The 20,089-nt window shown below is 41.4% G+C and overlaps 1 protein-coding gene across 3 annotated transcripts in view; it reads right to left on the reverse strand.

Annotated features, from left to right (window-relative positions):
- The window catches only part of LOC128700881 (galactoside 2-alpha-L-fucosyltransferase SEC1-like), a 58,201-nt gene that overhangs the window by 26,494 nt on the left and 11,618 nt on the right, over nt 1–20,089 (reverse strand). The window contains exons 2-4 of one of the 3 annotated variants that reach the window (XM_070104740.1): nt 11,164–11,433; nt 2,535–2,731; nt 814–900 (exon numbers count right to left, since the gene is read on the reverse strand). In XM_070104740.1, the coding sequence (XP_069960841.1) occupies nt 814–900; nt 2,535–2,721 (274 nt within the window). In that variant the 5' untranslated portion in view covers nt 2,722–2,731; nt 11,164–11,433. The remainder of the gene's footprint in view (nt 1–813; nt 901–2,534; nt 2,732–11,163; nt 11,434–20,089) is intronic. The other 2 variants (XM_070104739.1, XM_053794352.2) reach the window with 2 other exon arrangements.

A 20,089-nucleotide genomic window follows, 5' to 3' on the forward strand; every position in this document is an offset into this window, starting at 1 on the left:
AGTTGAAGATTGAGACACTTATGCAGCATATGGGAATCTTTATTCAGGAAACGTTTCGCCACACTGTACCTTCATCAGTCCAATACAAAGAGGAAGGCGTAAGGAGAGGAGGAGTATGAGGTAATCCAGGCTGAGGGACTGATTACCTCATACTCCTCCTCTCCTTACGCCTTCCTCTTTGTATTGGACTGATGAAGCCACTGTGTGGCGAAACGTTTCCTGAATAAAGATTCCCATATGCTGCATAAGTGTCTCAATCTTCATTGTAAGACGTAAAACTCGGTGTTTGTCTATAAACTATAGAATCTAAATAAGTTTTACAACAGCTGATTGTAATAACTCTGTGTCATCTGAAAGAACATTAGTATATTACTAGGTGCCCGTGTACCTCAGACTAGTGACTTATTAGGTAAGTCATTATGTGATGCAAGAGTGTTAGAGAGATTTACTGTGTATAAGAGAGTGTTAGAGACTGTGTCTGAGACAGTATTAGAGATACTGTGTGTGAGTGTTGGACTTACTGTGAATGAGACAGTATTAGAGATACTGTGTGGGAGACAGTGTTAGAGATATTTATTGTGCATGAGACAGTATTAGAGATACTTACTGTGTATGAGAGAGTATTAGAGATAATGTGTGTGAGAGAATATTACAGATACTGTGTATGAGAATGTATTCAAGATACTGTGCATGTTGTCTGGGGGAAGAGGCAGGTATCGTGGCTGTATAACAGTGTATTAAAGATACTGTGCATGTTGTCTGGGGGAAGAGGCAGGTATCGTGACTGTATAACAGTGTATTAAAGATACTTACTGTGCATGTTGTCTGGGGGAAGAGGCAGGTATCGTGGCTGTGGTAAACACCAGCTCTCTGCTACCAAACTTTTGTTCAGTCCAGCACCTGTTACACACTGGACTTGTATTAAGTGGTTTAAGGATTTAAGCATTATAGCAATTTTGTTGACATATTTATACCAAAATATTCATAGCAGAAGCACAACTGTAGGCCTAAAGGCCTACTGTTACTCAAGCTTGGAATGACCTACCAAGAAATATTTTCCCCAGGAAGATTATAAGCATCTATAAACACACACACACACACACACACACACACACACACACACACACACACACACACACACACACACACACACACACACACACATACATACATACACACACACACACACACACACACACACACACACACACACACACCAGGTCTAGTGTCTAATCGACATGTGCCTAGGACAAAATGGTAACTAACACACACACACACACACTCACACACACACACACACACACACACACACACACACACACACACACACACACACACACACACACACACACACACACACACACACACACACACACACACACACACACACACACCAGGCCTAGTGTCTAATCGACATGTGCCTAGGACAAAATGGTAACTAACACACACACACACACACACACACACACACACACACACACACACACACACACACACACACACACACACACACACACACACACACACACACACACACACCAGGCCTAGTGTCTAATCGACATGTGCCTAGGACAAAATGGTAACTAACACACACACACACACACACACACACACACACACACACACACACACACACACATACACACACACACACACACACCAGGCCTAGTGTCTAATCGACATGTGCCTAGGACAAAATGGTAACACACACACACACACACACACACACACACACACACACACACACACACACACACACACACACACACACACACACACACGCACGCACGCACACACACTAACCTGTCTTCCTACATATCACATGTCTGGTCTCAAAACATACTGAACATAAAATATTATTTTACTGAATACTGATTAATATTCACTAAATATCTGTCTGTCTCTCTCTCTCTCTATCTCTCTCTCTTTAAACGTATAAAAGAAAATTTTAGAAAGGACTTAATTTTAAATGAGTTTTTGCAAATTGATCAGTTTTACGATCATATATATATATATATATATATATATATATATATATATATATATATATATATATATATATATATATATATATCACAGATAAACTTTTACATCCACATCATATACGTATAACTCACGAAATCGTAATAACACAATTACAAACAAACCACGGAACGGATGGGGCGTGAACCTATAGCAAGTGAGTCCTAACATTCTCCAGGTCAGTGAGTTAACCACTGGATCACTTGGCTGTAATAAGATTCGTCCAATTAGGTATATTTGTATACACCATAGAGAAGTTAGCATGGGCCAGCACTCTGACCACAAGTGCAAGTTTTTACAGATGATTCTCCAACCATGAATTCAAACCCCACCCGTCCTGTGGTTTGTTTTCATAAACGTATAGTAAGATTCACAGGTTTCCACCTCCATTATATTCTCTCATATATAAAGTAAGATACACACAGGGTAAGGTTTCCAAACCCATTACTTACAATAAAGGACGAGATGAATATAGCCAGAGACACATTATCAATCTTTGCAAGCATAGTTACCTTTCACTTCTGATTCACTGTAAAAAGGCAGCATTTCCTGGCAGGTTCTGGGCTGAGGTCGGTCAGACACTGGTTCTGCTATGTGTCTGAGAAACGTGGGTTCAAACGTCTTATGAGGGAGGTAATTAACAGCCAAGAAGAAGATGGCAGCAATCAGCATGAGAACACACACTGTTCTTTGTTGCATGATGGTGTTCCTGTATGATCAGGTATATGTGTTACTCTGATGATTTCCTGTGTCATAAAGTACCTCACTCGGCACAATCACTGTACAACAGAGTACAAAACAGTCACAGTTCAAGGAGTATTACATTCCAACTATCATCAGTATTTGTATCATGAATGCATGACGACATTAACGTAAAGATAATGTTGGCCTCAGTGTATGTGATGCATGAAAAGTCAACATTAATAACGTGTAGTGAACGTATTTTATTATCTACAATAAAGAAAATGTTCCATTGTGTAAGTGAAAATTTAAATCAGTCATTCCTAACATCTGAATGGAATAAAAATTTTGTATCCTCACACAATAAGTGTAAAGGCACCAAGAGGGGATAGTCGCGCGCGTTTGTGCTCCGTCAAAAACTGCGTGTCTTGATAGTAGCAGAAGGAACAGAATGCGGGAAATAAGCGTGTGCAACCATAAAGTGCATATACTCCTTTGAACAAACAAAAAAGGAATATCAGTGAACGCTAAATAGGAAAATATGGATTATAGTGTCACATGGAGAGTGCCGGTGGAGAAACGGTTACCGTGGGAAATAGACCTGACCAGCACTAGTGAATTATTGCCGGATGTCGACACAAGTGGAAATAAACAAATATCGATCTATCTATAAGTAATATAATGAGTGACAAGGGTATATATGCGCAGTGACATAGTGAACTAAATTGTAGATAAGAGTAATCTTAATTATCCCCAAGTATAGCATACAATATATAGTGTAGATAGGGGAATATCTTACAAGCGACTGGCACTAGCGAACTATTGCCAGAGGTCCAGTGAAGTGTTAATAACGGATAAGTAACTACTATAGTCATAAGATATGAAACGAGTGGTGGTAGCATTGAGGTGCAGGGAATCACAGCATACATAAATTGAGCATACAACCGTTACCTCTACTAAACAGGAAATAATCTTTTCCTTAGAAGTGTAGGGGAAAGTTAGCGTAGGCCTAGCTGCTGTGTAAATAATAAAACAATGATCCCAGTATAGCGCAGTGAAAAGTGTATTTTGAAAGAATACAGTGTATATCCTTGAGATAAACAGTGTGCAGCACTACATAAAAGGAATTTAAATAATAATAATAATAATAATAATAATAATAATAGTAATAAAAAAAATAATAGTGAAGTGTGGCAGTGTGGGCAAGTCCTGCCCGGCTCACACCCACCCTACACCCACCACCCACCCTACACCACCACCCACATACTGCAAACTTGGTTCGTATGAATACATCTTGCATATTACTGGCACCAGCAAGAGAAAGGTAAAGTGGAAATCAGTTTTCTTCCGTGGCATACAGAGTGTAGTAGGATACAGACAGGATGTCAGCACAGCATATCTGTGGGACATGTAAAAAAATCCTAGGAAGGAAATCCAGAATCACATGCAACCTATGCTCTTCCAAACACCATATATCTTGTACTAGACTAAATACAGCCTCAAAAAATGACCTCGAACTAGCAAGGTGCTTCTGGTTGTGCAATAAAGATGTAGAACTTTGGGCAGGTATCAGAAAGGTACTAAGGAGAGTAATAAATGATAAAAATAATCAAGAAAACAAGGATGACCTCTTGGATAGTCTACCAAAAATATATAAAACATGGGAGCAAGAGATAGTGTATCAAAAAATGCAGAATGTCCATACCACAACAGATGACTCGAAACTATCTAGTCACCCACATGGTGCTAAGCCAGACCCATCCCCCAGTCATAGCACTAATACCCACAGTGCTGGTGCTGGCCCAGGCTCCCCCAGTCATAGCACTAATACCCACAGTGCTGGTGTTGCCACAGGCTCCCCCAGTCATAGCACTAATACCCACAGTGCTGGTGCTGGCCCAGGCTCCCCCAGTCATAGCACTAATACCCACAGTGCTGGTGCTGGCCCAGGCTCCCCCAGTCATAGCACTAATACCCACAGTGCTGGTGCTGGCCCAGGCTCAGCCGCTGGCCCAGGCCCAGCCGCTGACCCAGACCCAGCCCCAGCCCCCAGCCCCAGTGCTGACCCAGACCCAGCCCCCAGCCTTACTGCCAGCCCAGACTCTCCTAGGGACACTGCCAAAACCACCACAAAAACAGTAAATATACAACCATCTAAAACCGTAAATATACAACCATCATTGCACAAGACCATGGCCCACAGTACAGATGTTGGAGAGGAGTCTCCTCCTTCTTCCTCTACTGGGGAAAGTAGATGGAATCCAGGACGGGGTGGCCCTGGCTTGGATACTGAGGATTATAGTGCAGTCCCAGAACCTGCAGAAATTGACAACACACCTCCCAACAATTCTCAACCAAAGGTGAATTTGTGCAAATATTATGCTTGGGGCATCTGTAAGCATGTAATAACAGGGGAAAAAAATGGGACATGCAACTTTGACCATCCCAAAAAATGTAGCAAACTCCTGTCTAAAGGAGTGTGTCGTTCTTCTTCCTGTACTTTCTTTCACCTAAAAATGTGCCACTCCTCGGTCCTCCAGAAGCAGTGTTACAACATCGAGTGCCCTGTGTCAGTGGAACGCCTTCCAACTGAACAAAAGAAACTAATGGAAAAATAAATAAAGAAATGATTTAGGAAAAACAAGAAAAATGATTAGAATTTTACTTAAAATTTAAATATAATAAAAAAAAAATGGCCTTCAGTTCTTGTAGTTGGGTAGGAGTAGGTATGGCCCTGGATAGTTCCTCTGATGTTATTTATGTAGGTTATCCTGGGCAGATGGTAATCCGATGTTCTGGAATCTCCTACCACTTGGATGGAGCACAAGTAGAATAGGTAAGGGCCGGTAGTTGTAGAATAATGTTAATAAGTATTATTAACACACGTCTTGCCCCTTTATCTGGCGTCTATCCTGGAAGACCACGCCAGGAACAGAGCTGACAAATAAGAGAAAATAAAACTGGTTACCCATAGTCATGATAATATAACATTTAAGAAAGAAAAAGAATGATAAATGCCAAAATCATTACTGGTAACCAGCAAACACTAGAAAAGAACAAACAGTAATACTCCTGGTAGATCACCCTACCTGATTAGGAGAAGAGTGGAGGCGAAGTGACTCTCCAAACTTCAGTCCACACCAGGTAAGGTCAATATTACCAAGAGTAGAAACTTTAACAAATCGGACACCAGGAACTAGTTTTGCCCCAGCCCGCCAGAGAGGGGGGGGGTGTGTGCGCGCGCAACGTAACTCGCTAATGGTTCCTGGTTGCCCGAACAACCTTAACCCCACTTACACCTACTTTTCCCTCACAATACCCCCTTCCAAAACTTATGGACGGAGTCAATAAGTCAACGAACAGAGGGAAAAGCACTAAATACAACCTCGGCTCAGCCAATCTGAAAAGTGGTTTTCAGAGCCAGAAATATAAACGACTTTAAACTTATAGGGCTGAATAGCCAGAGCCCATCTCAAGAGTCTGCTATTTGACCCTTTAAAGTTTTCCAAGTACATCAGTGGCTTGTGATCTGTTTCAAGCACAAAGGGTTTACCGTATAGGTAGTATTTAAATCTACTTATACCCCATACTAAAGCATAACATTCTTTCTCCACAGTGGAATATCTTTCTTCTCTGGGCAGAAGCTTCTTACTGGCGAAAGATACTGGGAAAGGTGTCTCCTCATAATATTGAAGTAGTACAGCCCCGAGTCCAGAATGGGAGGCATCTGTTCGGAGACAAAATATTTTATTAATATCTGGTAATTTTAGGACAGGGGGGTTTGAAAATATACTCTTAATTTCTTCGAAGCTTTGGTTGGCTTCCTCAGAACAACTAAGAGGTTCCTTGACACCCTTTTTCAAATAGTCTGTAAGAACTGAAGTTAAGCTACTTAGATTTGGTACGAAATTTCTATAGAAGTTTACAGATCCAAGGAAACTTCTTAATAACTTTTTGGTAGCAGGGAACGTACTTTCTAAAACAGCTTTGGTCTTATTAGGAAGTGGTGAAAAGTTGTTATCAGAGATAATGAACCCAAGGTATTGTACCTTATGATAGCCAAGAAAGCACTTTTGTGGTTTAACTGTAAGGCCATGAGTTCTTAGTCTTTTCAAAACAAGCGCTAGTGTATTTAGATGGTCTTCCCAGACATTTGTCATGATATAAATATTATCAAAATACACTGATACATTCTTTAGATCAGAAAGAACTATTCTCATAAGCCTAATATACGTGGCACACGCGGTAACCAAGCCGAAAGGCATTGTGCGGTATTGCATTAGACCTCTATGAGTAGGGAAAGCAGTGTATGGTTTCGAGTCTGGGTGTAACGGCACTTGATGGTATGCTTGTGAGATGTCTAATTCCGAGAAGAATTTGCAGTCATGGAATTTATACAAGTCATGATCAATTACTGGCATGGGTTCTGCATCCCATTTAGTTATAGTATTTAAATAACGAAAATCTTGGGCAAGTCGGTAAGAATTATCGGGTTTCTTAACCATAACAACTGGTGAACAGAAAGCTGATTTCGAAGGTTCTATGATGTTTAAGTTAAATAGTTTGTCAACCTCATTATCAAAAGTTTTCCGTAAGTGAACGGGAACAGGGTAGATTTTCCGCCTTACTGGTTCATGATCCGACAATTCAATCTTGTGTACAATAGTGGTGGTAAGTCCTGGTACCTCTGTGAATACGTCAGAAAATGAATTTACTAAGGCACTTACTTGAGACTTTTGTTTATTTGACAAGTCGTTGTTAATGTTGACATTTGACTTCTTTGGTGAGGGATCATGCGTTAAGATATCCAGTAGCTCCTTCGATTCTGTAAAAGACTCGTCATCTATAATACAAACTCTACATTCGTACGAATCACCACTTGTATCCAAGCCGAAAGAAGAACTATCTTCGTCAAAGGAATTTACGCAAAGATTAACTTCTCTTCGATGGTACCGTTTCAAAATATTGACGTGATACATTCTTTCTCTACCCTTGACATCCAAGATATAATCTACCTTATTGCAGACCTTCACTACTTTATACGGTCCGCGCCAGGTAATTAGCAATTTGTTGGATTTGTCAGGTAGGAGAACTAAAACTTCATCACCAACATTAAACGTACGCTTGGAGCTTTTATGGTCAAAATAGGTCTTGTACGTTTCCATAGACATCTCTAGGTTTTTACCGACCAAATCGGCGGTTTCTTCCAACCTTTCCCTTAGATCTAAAAGAAACTGATAGCTGTTTTGAACCTCAGGTTTGATATCTTTGGACCAAAGTTCATTCAAAATAGATAGTGGACCACGAGCTTGTCTCCCATAAAGCAATTCGAAAGGGGAATAACCAAGGGAATCACTTGGAATCTCGCGCATTGCGAAAAGAGCACATGGTAAAAATCTATGCCAGTCCGTTGGTTTAAGAATACATAGTTTTTTTAGTATTGACTTTAGGATGGCATGTTGTCGCTCCACTCTTCCGTTACACATCGGATGGTAAGGTGTAGTGAAAAGAGGTTTAACACCCACAAGTTGATAAACGTGTTCCATTAATTCTGAAGTGAATTGTGCCCCTTTGTCAGACAGAATTTCACGAGGTATACCTACACGTGAAAAAATAGAAAATAAGGCTTCTGCGACTTCTATGGACGTAATGGATTTTAAGGGTACCGCCTCTGGGAAGCTGGACGCGTAGTCAATCAGTTAAAATATATTTATGACCTCCTGATGAGCGAGGTGTGATAGGACCAACTATATCTACTGCAACCCTTGCAAAAGGGACTGAGAAAATTGGCATCTTTACCATAGGAACTCTCCTAGTTCTACCCTTCTGCGTGGAAAGTTGACATACGTGACATGATCTGCAGTACTTATAGATGTCAGCGGACATGCTAGGCCAGAAATATAGGTCCTTGATTTTATTATAGGTCTTCCTATGTGAAAAATGGCCAGAGACTGGCAAGTCATGAGAAATCTTTAAAATGGTTTCACGGCAATCCTGCGGAATGACTAACAGGCTTCGACCAACGTCATTGGGTTTGTCCGCAGACACTATAGTCTTGTACAAAAGATCGTGTTTGAACTCAAACTTGTAAGAAAATTTCTTTCTCTGGGTCACCTTGCCATTTAAAGCTAACTTCCGAGATTCCTCTAAGGAAGGACAAGTCTTTTGAAGACCCTCTAAATCTATATGAGACAGCTCGATTGGATTTCCTTTGGAAAGAACTAATGGGTGGATAGGTTTTACCTTAGACTGAGCTCTGGTAACGACGTTAATCGAGTCTAGTTGTTGTATAGATTGTGCCACACATAGTTTTCCACTGGCGTCTGCGTTGTCCAGTTCAAGTGACTGACTTACTAAAGGTGTTACCGGAGTTTTGTAACCATCAGCTCTCTGATTTAGGTTATCCAACTGAATCTCATCTGGAACTATCTGTGAAGAAACATATATTAGGTTCCAACCCTTCCTTGGAAACTCCAAATTCCAAACAGTCCTTCTCAGATGGGAAAGTAGCCCCTTGTATGTTCCCAACCAAAACAGAACATGAGGTTATCGGGGCAACTACGGCATCTACCCATCCTGAGAACCATTTGCACCTAACAAAACATCTGACTGTTGGAAAGGAATCGCTTCTTCCTAAATAGTCAGTTAATTTAGTGGACTTATAACGTGAAGAATCTAGGTTAGGGAAAAGCTTACTCGAGATAACAATACAGGAACATCCTGTGTCTCTAAGAATGGTTGATACATTCATACCATTGACTGTACCTTCACTAAAAGGTGCGTTTATGTTTGATTCAGTGAAACATTTACCGACATTTTCACCTTTTTTTCTAGGACAGTCGGGCCGTCTATGACCCCACTCATTACAGTTGAAACATTTTACTGTGAAGGCCGTGGAATTCTTAGGTACGGAGGGTTTGGATCCCTCAGATTGCTTAGGCACAACAGGCTTATATCTGCTACGCTCTTTAGGGTAGTTATTATGAGCGCACGCATATATATCAGGAAACTCCAGCTTCTCAGTGCCCCTTGTATTTCTGCAGCCGTATGAACGTTTTCGTTCTTTAACGTGAATATTCGTAACAATACAGTCAGAGTTTACAGAAGAAAGGAATTGATCTCTTACCATCAGGTCTCGTAAAGATTCGAAATCGTGGGGTCAACCTCAGCACTATCAATCCACGAATCAAATAATCTGAAAGCACTATCAATCCACGTGTGTTGTTAAGAATTGCATGTAATTTTGATGAGGAGTTATTTTAATGTGTCTAAACTCCGACCTGTAATGATGAGTAGTTTTTTTGAAAGCCTGTAGTATAGCTTTCTTCAGCAGGCTATAACTAGAAATAACATCAGAGGGTAGAGTGGAATAGACGTTTAATGCTGAACCTGACAGTAGTAAGCCAAGCCTAGTAGCCCAAGAATCTACTGGCCAGTCACAGAGAGTAGCAGTACTCTCGAATCTAGTAATATATGCCGCTATGTCATCTTGTTCCGAGAAAGGTGGTATTTGTGGCATCCTAATATTAGGTTCTTGGGAAGGGTATTCTAAAACCCCTTCATCTATTTTCTGCTTAGATAGTTCTATCTTCTTGGCTTCTAATTCCAACCTTGATTGTTCTAACTCAATTTCCTTCATTTTGAAGGCTACCTCTCTTGCCTGAACTCTATCTTCTCTAGCTATCCTTTCCTGTTCGATTTTATCTTCCCGAGCTAGTCTTTCCTGTTCCTCTTTCTTTTCTTGAGCTAGTCTTTTTTCTTCCCGAGCTAGTCTCTCCTGTTCCTTTTTCTCTTCTCGAGCTAGTCTTTCCTGTTCCTTTTTCTCCTCTCGAGCTAGTCTTTCCTGTTCTTTTTTCTCTTCAATAGCCATTTTAGCAGTAATGTAACTATCAAGGCTTTGTCCAGTAAATCCCATTTCCTTTCCAGCTTTCAACCAGAAATCTAAAGAATCCATCTTGTAAAAAGAAATATTAAGCACCCAACTTCAACTGACAATTAAAATTAACAGTAACGTCTGTTACAAAAGAGGGACACAGTCCGCACACTTTAAACTTCCCAAAGTAGAAAATGAAATAAATATTTCTCCCTGGAAGAATACACTTGTGGGCTCAATAGCCTTCACTAAGCAAAATACACACGGTTCACACAGGAGGGGTTATTATCAAAGTTCCCCAGGTCCAACAAATAGGTAAACTTCTAAACCGAACCCTAGAACCAAACAACGGTAAGTCAACCAGACTACCAGTAATGACTTGACACCTCAACTAACTCACCCTTTTCTATCTTAAATGTTATACTCACAACCAGTTGAACCATCAGGACGATGTTGCTTCGAGAGTCGGATCCTGGCAAGGTCGCCATTGTCAGTGGAACGCCTTCCAACTGAACAAAAGAAACTAATGGAAAAATAAATAAAGAAATGATTTAGGAAAAACAAGAAAAATGATTTTAGAATTTTACTTAAAATTTAAATAATAAAAAAAAAATGGCCTTCAGTTCTTGTAGTTGGGTAGGAGTAGGTATGGCCCTGGATAGTTCCTCTGATGTTATTTATGTAGGTTATCCTGGGCAGATGGTAATCCGATGTTCTGGAATCTCCTACCACTTGGATGGAGCACAAGTAGAATAGGTAAGGGCCGGTAGTTGTAGAATAATGTTAATAAGTATTATTAACACACGTCTTGCCCCTTTATCTGGCGTCTATCCTGGAAGACCACGCCAGGAACAGAGCTGACAAATAAGAGAAAATAAAACTGGTTACCCATAGTCATGATAATATAACATTTAAGAAAGAAAAAGAATGATAAATGCCAAAATCATTACTGGTAACCAGCAAACACTAGAAAAGAACAAACAGTAATACTCCTGGTAGATCACCCTACCTGATTAGGAGAAGAGTGGAGGCGAAGTGACTCTCCAAACTTCAGTCCACACCAGGTAAGGTCAATATTACCAAGAGTAGAAACTTTAACAAATCGGACACCAGGAACTAGTTTTGCCCCAGCCCGCCAGAGAGGGGGGGGTGTGTGCGCGCGCAACGTAACTCGCTAATGGTTCCTGGTTGCCCGAACAACCTTAACCCCACTTACACCTACTTTTCCCTCACACCCTGCATACCATCTAAAAGGGACCAGGAGGCACAGACCCCACAAGACAAACAATAGTAGCTACGACAACCCAACTCCAGGTGATTTTTTAGTGCCAGGAAACGAAAAAAGAAAATGGAAGGAAATAACAAAAATAGTCCACCACCTTGGAGCCTTGTTGGACTGGAGGCGCAGCCAGTGGCCACCCATGGCCCTCCAGAATTACAACTACTGATGCCAATAACAAAATCCCCCCAACAAACACAGAATACAACCTCGTTCATATTTGCTAATATACAGGGCCTTAAGCCATCCACCAACAACAAAATACCTTTTATCAGTGGACTTCTAGAGGAGTCTAATGCAATGTTTGCAGCCTTCACAGAGACTCACACAAAAGATCACTTTGACAGTGAAATATGGATAAGTGGTTACAACCTTTTTAGATGCGACAGAAAAAAAACAGGCAACAAGGGGGGGTTGGCCTGTATGTCAAAGAGTCCCTTATCTGCATGGAGTTGCTGAATACCACAAATGAGGTAGCTGAAGTTCTATCAATAAAGATCGAGAACCAAAACCTAGTCATTGTGGTTGTATACAAGCCACCAGATGCAACCTCACAACAGTTCAAGGAACAGCTACTGAAAATTGATTACTGTTTGGAAAACCTTCCAGCTCCATCCCCAAACATCTTACTGCTTGGTGATTTCAACCTAAGGCATACAAAATGGAAGAATGTAGCAAATAATGTTATAGCTGAAACAATCCCCGGAGGTAACGCAGATGAAAGGTCACACACACATAAGCTACTAAGTCTCTGCGAAAAACACACCTTAAGCCAGCAGATAGTGGAGCCAACAAGACTAGAAAACACACTTGACCTTATCTTCACAAATAATGAGGACCTGATAAGAGACATAAGAATATCAAAAACAACTAATTCCGATCACAACCTAATCGAAGTCCAGACGTACATGGATAGGGGTACTGATCAGCAGAATGCATGTACCTGTAAAGGTGTCTTCACAAAATACAACTTCAACATGAGGTATGCCACGAAACATCTAAGGTGGCAAATTGCTTTAATTCATACTACACATCTGTTGCATCAACACTAGTAAGTAAACTACCAGCTGCATCAAATACCTTTAACACAGACTCTGATAAGTTTCAAACATACTATACCAATAAAGGGGTAACCCCAAACAGTTGTCAACTAGTAAGTGTATCTCATGACTTTATTCAAAAAGAACTAAGCAGGTTAAACCCAACTAAGAGCACAGGCCCTGATAACATCCCGTCTAAGTTCCTAAAAGATGGTGCTTCTGAACTGTCAATCCCTATTGCTCACATAATAAATCTATCAATCACCACTAATACAGTACCGGAGGGGTTCAAGGAGGCCAGAGTCACTCCTATCTTCAAGAAAAATAGTAGGTCTGATGTAAGCAACTACAGGCCTGTTAGTATACTCAGTATAATATCTAAAATTCTAGAGAGGGCGGTGTATTCTCAAGTAGTTAAGTACCTTAATGACAACAACATTCTCCATAGCTATCAATCGGGCTTTAGAAGATCCTACTCAACCGACACCTCCCTTATTAATCTGATGGATTACCTGAGAACTGAAATGTCAAAGGGGAACCTCATAGGCATGGTAACCTTAGACCTGCAAAAGGCCTTCGATACTGTCAACCACAATATATTATGTAATAAACTTCAAGCTATCGGTATAGGTTCTGTAGACTGGTTTAAGTCCTACCTTAGCAACAGGAGACAAATAGTCAAAATCAACAAAACAGAATCAGAACCCCTGCCGATAACATGTGGAGTTCCCCAAGGTAGTATTCTGGGTCCCTTATTATTCTTATGTTATGTCAATGATATGCCTATCAGTGTCAAGTGCAAACTCCTACTGTATGCAGATGACAGTGCTCTGTTAGTGTCAGGTAAAGACCCACAAGATATTGCTAATGTTTTAACACTGGAACTGGAGTCCTGCAGCAAATGGTTAGTAGACAACAAACTATCATTACACCTAGGGAAAACTGAAGCCATTCTCTTTGGCACGAAACATAAACTGAGAAGGGTAAATAATTTTAATGTTCAATGTAATGGGGAGCCCATCACTTTGGTTTCATCAGTAAAATATTTGGGAATCCCCTTTGACCCATGCATGTCAGGAGAATTGATAGGGAACAGTGTAGTAAAGAAAGCGAATGCCAGACTGAAGTTCCTGTATAGACAAGCACAGTGTCTACCTACTGAGGCTCGCAGGACCCTATGTCTAGCCCTTATACAATGCCATATGGATTACGCTTGCTCTTCTTGGTACTCTGCCTTGACAAAAAAACTGAAAGATAGACTGCAAATCACCCAGAACAAAATCGTAAGATTCATCCTGGGGCTGGGACCAAGAGAACATGTAGGCCAGGATGAATTACAGCAGTTGGATATGCTGAATGTTGAAGACAGAGTAAAACAACTGAAGCTAAATCATGTTTATAAAATTGCTCACAAACAATGTCCAGAATATCTTGCTGTCAATTTTGTCAAGGTTGGGAACCAAAGCAATCATAGTACTAGGGGGAGAGAGCACAACTTTGTAGTACCCACAGTCAGTAGCCAGGCTTCAAACACCTTTTATTGTACAGCAATAAAGGAATGGAACAGACTACCCGCACATGTCAAAGCCAGTCATAGCGTGAACCAGTTCAAGAAGAGTGCCAAAAGGTGTCTGATGAATGTAGCTACAGAAAGGGAGGGGAATGATTTTCTATTTTTTAGCTAACATACGTGTAAATTTTACCTTATTCCTTGTAATGACCCTCGTATTGTAGATAGTCTTAATGACCTTGGTGTAGCAGATAGTCTTTTTAGTATGATAATAAGATGTTATCTTCATTGTAGAATAATAAGAAAATATTATAACCTTTATACTATAATAATAAGGTAAAAGGACCCCAATGGAAATAAGTCACTCTGTCTGACTTTTTTGGGTTATCCTAGGTTCTCTACACTTATGCTGCTATGTATGATAATTCTATGTAACTGTATTTGTGTATACCTGAATAAACTTACTTACTTACTTACTAACAACAAGAACATCAACTGGGACCAGGTAAACCATGTCCTAAACGAAACATGTTGGGAAGATGTCTTAAATGACATGGATCCAAACCAGTGCCTTGAAAGGATCAACTTCCTGGTAGCCGAAGCATGTTCTAGGCATATTCCCCTAAGAAGAAGAGCAGGAGTAAACTGGAGAGAAAAAGACGCTCCCTCAACAGAAGACGACGAAGAGTCACTGATCTCCTCAGGAGTACTAGAATATCTGATACACGAAAGGAGGCGCTGACCAGGGAAGTGGAAACTATCGAACTTAAGCTAAATGACTCTTACAGGAACCAGGAGAAACAGGAGGAGCTTAAAGCTATTAGTGAAATTGAAAGAAATTCAAAATATTTCTTTTCATATGCCAAAAACAAGGCAAATACCACATCTAGTATCGGGCCCTTACTCAGACAGGATGGGACTTACACAGATGACAACAAGGAAATGAGTGAAATATTGAAATCCCAGTACGACTCTGTGTTTAGTGAACCACTAATCGGTCTGAGGATCGACGACCCAAATGATTTCTTCATGAATGAGCCTCAAAACTCCATAAATGTATGCCAGATTTCCGACATTACCCTAACTCCGATAGATTTCGAAAAAGCCATTGACAACATGCCTATGCACTCAGCCCCGGGCCCAGACTCGTGGAACTCTGTTTTCATTAAGAACTGCAAGAAACCCCTCTCGTGTGCCCTAAGTACACTATGGAGGAGGAGCTTGGACATGGGTGAAATTCCACAGTCACTTAAAACAACGGATATAGCCCCACTCCATAAAGGTGGCAGCAAAGCATTAGCTAAGAACTATAGACCAATAGCTCTGACGTCCCACATCATAAAAATCTTTGAAAGAGTGCTAAGAAGCAGGATTGCAAATCACCTGGATTCCCAAAATCTGCACAATCCAGGGCAACATGGGTTCAGGGCAGGTCGCTCCTGCCTCTCACAACTACTGGATCACTATGACATGGCCTTGGATGAACTGGAAGAAAATCAGAATGCAGATGTAATATACACAGACTTTGCAAAAGCATTTGACAAATGCGATCATGGCGTAATAGCCCATAAAATACGTGCTAAAGGAATAACTGGGAAAGTGGGGAGATGGATCTTCAACTTCCTAACAAATCGAACACAAAGAGTAGTGGTCAACAGAGTTAAATCGGAGGCTGCCATAGTGAAGAGCTCTGTTCTACAAGGCACAGTACTCGCCCCCATCTTATTCCTTATCCTCATATCAGACATAAACAGAGATATACACCACAGCACCATATCATCCTTTGCGGATGATACTAGGATCTGCATGAGGCTGTCATCTGCTGAGGACGCGGTTAACCTCCAAGAAGATATAAACAAAGTTTTCCAGTGGGCAACGGTAAACAATATGATGTTCAATGAGGACAAATTCCAACTACTCCGTTATGGAAAACTGGAGGAGATAATAACTAGAACAGAGTATACTACTGACTCCGGCCATACAATAGAGCGGAAAAATAATGTAAGGGACCTGGGAGTAGTAATGTCTGAGGATCTCACTTTCAAGGATCACAACAGTGCCACGATCGCACGTGCAAAGAAAATGATAGGATGGATAATGAGAACTTTCAAAACGAGAGATGCCAAGCCCATGATGATCCTTTTCAAATCACTTGTTCTCTCTAGGCTAGAATACTGCTGTACATTAACATCTCCATTCAAAGCAGGTGAAATCGCAGATCTAGAGAGTGTACAGAGATCCTCTACTGCACGTATAAGTTCTGTCAAGCACCTTAACTACTGGGAACGCTTGGAAGCACTTGACTTGTACTCGTTGGAACGCAGGAGGGAGAGATATATCATAATCTACACTTGGAAAATCTTGGAAGGAATGGTCCCAAATCTGCACACAGAAATCACTCCCTACGAAAGTAAAAGACTGGGCAGGCGATGCAAAATGCCCCCAATAAAAAGTAGGGGTGCCATTGGTACACTAAGGGAAAACACCATAAGTGTCCAGGGCCCAAGACTGTTTAACAGCCTCCCATCAAGCATTAGGGGAATTACCAATAAACCCCTGGGTGCCTTCAAGAGAGCTGGACAGATACCTAAAGTCAGTGCCGGATCAGCCGGGCTGTGGCTCGTACGTTGGACTGCGTGCGGCCAGCAGTAACAGCCTAGTTGATCAGGCCCTGATCCATCGGGAGGCCTGGTCATGGACCGGGCCGCGGGGGCGTTGATCCCCGGAATAACCTCCAGGTAACACATCAGATGTTTATATCATGCACGAAGATAAGAAAAATATATAAATTAGTACAAATTTCCAGATTTTTAGTACAGATTACCTTTCTAAGTGTTTGTGAAATTATGAGAGTGAAGAGGATCTGGGGGTGGATGAAGCAGCAAGTATATCGTCAGATTGACACATTGGAAATATAAACACATATGCAGTTTAATATGATCCTTTATTGACAACGTTTCCCCCACACAGTGGGCTTTTTCAAGTCACAAACAGATCTACGTGGGGTGGAAGGTACGTGAGTATTTGGTTTAGAAAGACACGTAAACAAACACTATAACATATTTATTAGAAAACGTTTCGGTCCTGGGACCTTGATCACTTCTAACATACAGAGGTAGATAGACATTATATATATAGGCGGAGAGTGAGATGTGACGCACGTGACCTGAGGAATGTCATAAGAATGGAGGAACACTGTAGAAGGCCTACTGGCCCATGCGAGGCAGGTCCTTATCAAAACAACCTCTACCTATGATGAGGACGGGTAGACGATGAAATCATGTGAATCCTGTGTTGTTGGGTTGGTGCTGCTTAAGTATCATGTATGCCAATGTTTTTGAAATTTTGTAGTTTCCAGTGTTGCGTTCTATAGTGTCGGTGACGGCGATTAGTGAGGTTTCTAGGCACCGTCGGCGTCTGAGGTCTGGTTCGGTGAGAACGAGTTGTGCCTCGTTCCAGTTCATCAAATGTCCCGTGGAGTCTCTGTGGAGGACACAGGCGTACCTTACATCGTCTCTGTTAGAGGCATTTCGATGCTCATTCAGGCGGACTGCAAGATCTCTGCCTGTCTCGCCTACATATTTCTTGGGACAGAACCCACAAGGGATAGTGTAGACGCCTGCTGTAGAAGTTAGAGGTGTGGGGCTGCGTTTCGTAGTGAGGTCTTTGATAGATGATGTGTTTATGGTGGAAACGTTGATGTTACTCATAGCAAGTGCCCGGCGAGTATTCGTGGCAACATCGCCACATGGGAGTACTATGAACTGTTTAGGGGGCTGTTCCATGGGCGGTTTGTTGAGGATAGCTTGTGCCTTGAGTCTGCAATCTCGGATGAAGAAAGATGGGAACTGAAGACGTGTAAAGGCTTGTGTTATGTAAGTGCATTCTTCTTCTAGAAAACAAGGGCTGGAGATGCGAAGAGCTCTCAAGAAGAAGCCAATGAGGACTACTCTCTTAGTGCGGGTGTCTTGGTGTGAATAGAGGTGTATAAGATCGTCCTTGTTGGTAGGTTTTCTATACACTGTGCAGATCTCCCGACAGTGACAAACTTCTCTTCAAAGTGTATGGAAAACCTACCAACAAGGACGATCTTATACACTTCTATTCACACCAAGACACCCGCACTAAGAGAGGAGTCCTCATTGGCTTCTTCTTGAGAGCTCTTCGCATTAAGCAGCACCAACCCAACAACACAGGATTCACATGATTTCATCGTCTACCCGTCCTCATCATAGGTAGAGGTTGTTTTGATAAGGACCTGCCTCGCATGGGCCAGTAGGCCTTCTACAGTGTTCCTCCATTCTTATGTTCTTATGACATTCCTCAGGTCACGTGCGTCACATCTCACTCTCCGCCTATATATATAATGTCTTTCTACCTCTGTATGTTAGAAGTGATCAAGGTCCCAGGACCGAAACGTTTTCTAATAAATATGTTATAGTGTTTGCTTACGTGTCTTTCTAAACCAACTTGTCGGTATTTATTACCAAGGTTTATACCACGTGAGTATTTATACTCAGGTTCAGAATGTTGAGGTCAGGTGGAGAATGCTGCCTCTGATGATCTACCGGGTGGGGTTATAGAGTCTGAAATCTTGGGTAGCTTGGAAGGGAGATTGGATAAGTTGTGAGTAGACCTTCTGCAGTGTTCTATGTTCTTATGTGGGATAGCGATGAAGAAGTTTCTTGGCAAGTGGTTCAGCTATGTTATAGAAGCCGTTGTTCTGGTTGAAATTGTTGGTTATAGAGATAAGCGATGATTCCAGGATTCTTCGGTATTGAGTGTTGTCTTCTGTGGCTATAAGTCTTGAGTTTCTGTAGTTAATTAAATGGTTGTGTGAATTGCGATGTTGTACACAGGCATTCCTTGTATCGCCAGTCCTGCTTGCGTATTGGTGTTCTGAACACACAGATTGACACATTAACCGTATAACAAATTACGTTACGGGTAGGAGTTGAACTCGCGGCGAGTGAGTCATAAAACTCCAGGCCAGCCGTACTATGGTATGTCTGCAATCGTGTCATTACGATTTCGTGAGTCATGCCAAGCATATAATGTCAGTGGCATATGCAGTCTTTGCAAACATCAGTGCAACAATAAGTTCAACAAAAAAAGACTTGCAAGCCTTCATAAAGAACATGTGTTAGAGCAGTCAGAGAGTACGTGGCACCTGCATGGAGCCCACACCTGGTCAAGCACCTGTAGAAGTTCGAGATAGATACAAAGTTTTGCAACCGGACTGGTACCAGAACTGAGAGTAAAATATTATGAGGAGGAACTGTAGAAATTGAAACTAGCGACCTTGTTAGAGAGGACGAAGGTGGAGTAATTACGACATAAAAAGATTAAGAGGGACAGATTGGACTAGATATTAAATATTAGCATTACGAGGAACAGGTGGAAGCTCAAGACATTGATGAACCATAGGGATGTTAGGAAGTATTTCTTTAGTACCTGGATGGTTGAAAAGTGGAGTGACTTGGACGTGGCAAACTCAACACACGGCTTCACGAGTAGATATGATAAGGCTCATAAAGATTAGACATCAGTGATGCCAATTAAAGTAGTTATATGAAGAGGGACCAGGAGTTGAGTCTCGACTCCCTCAAATGCAAGTCGGGTAGTGCAACTCATTGAATACACACACACACACACACACACACACACACACACACACACACACA

The sequence above is a fragment of the Cherax quadricarinatus genome, chromosome 94 (genome assembly GCF_038502225.1).
Source record: "Cherax quadricarinatus isolate ZL_2023a chromosome 94, ASM3850222v1, whole genome shotgun sequence".
NCBI classification, from domain to species: Eukaryota; Metazoa; Arthropoda; class Malacostraca; order Decapoda; family Parastacidae; genus Cherax; species Cherax quadricarinatus.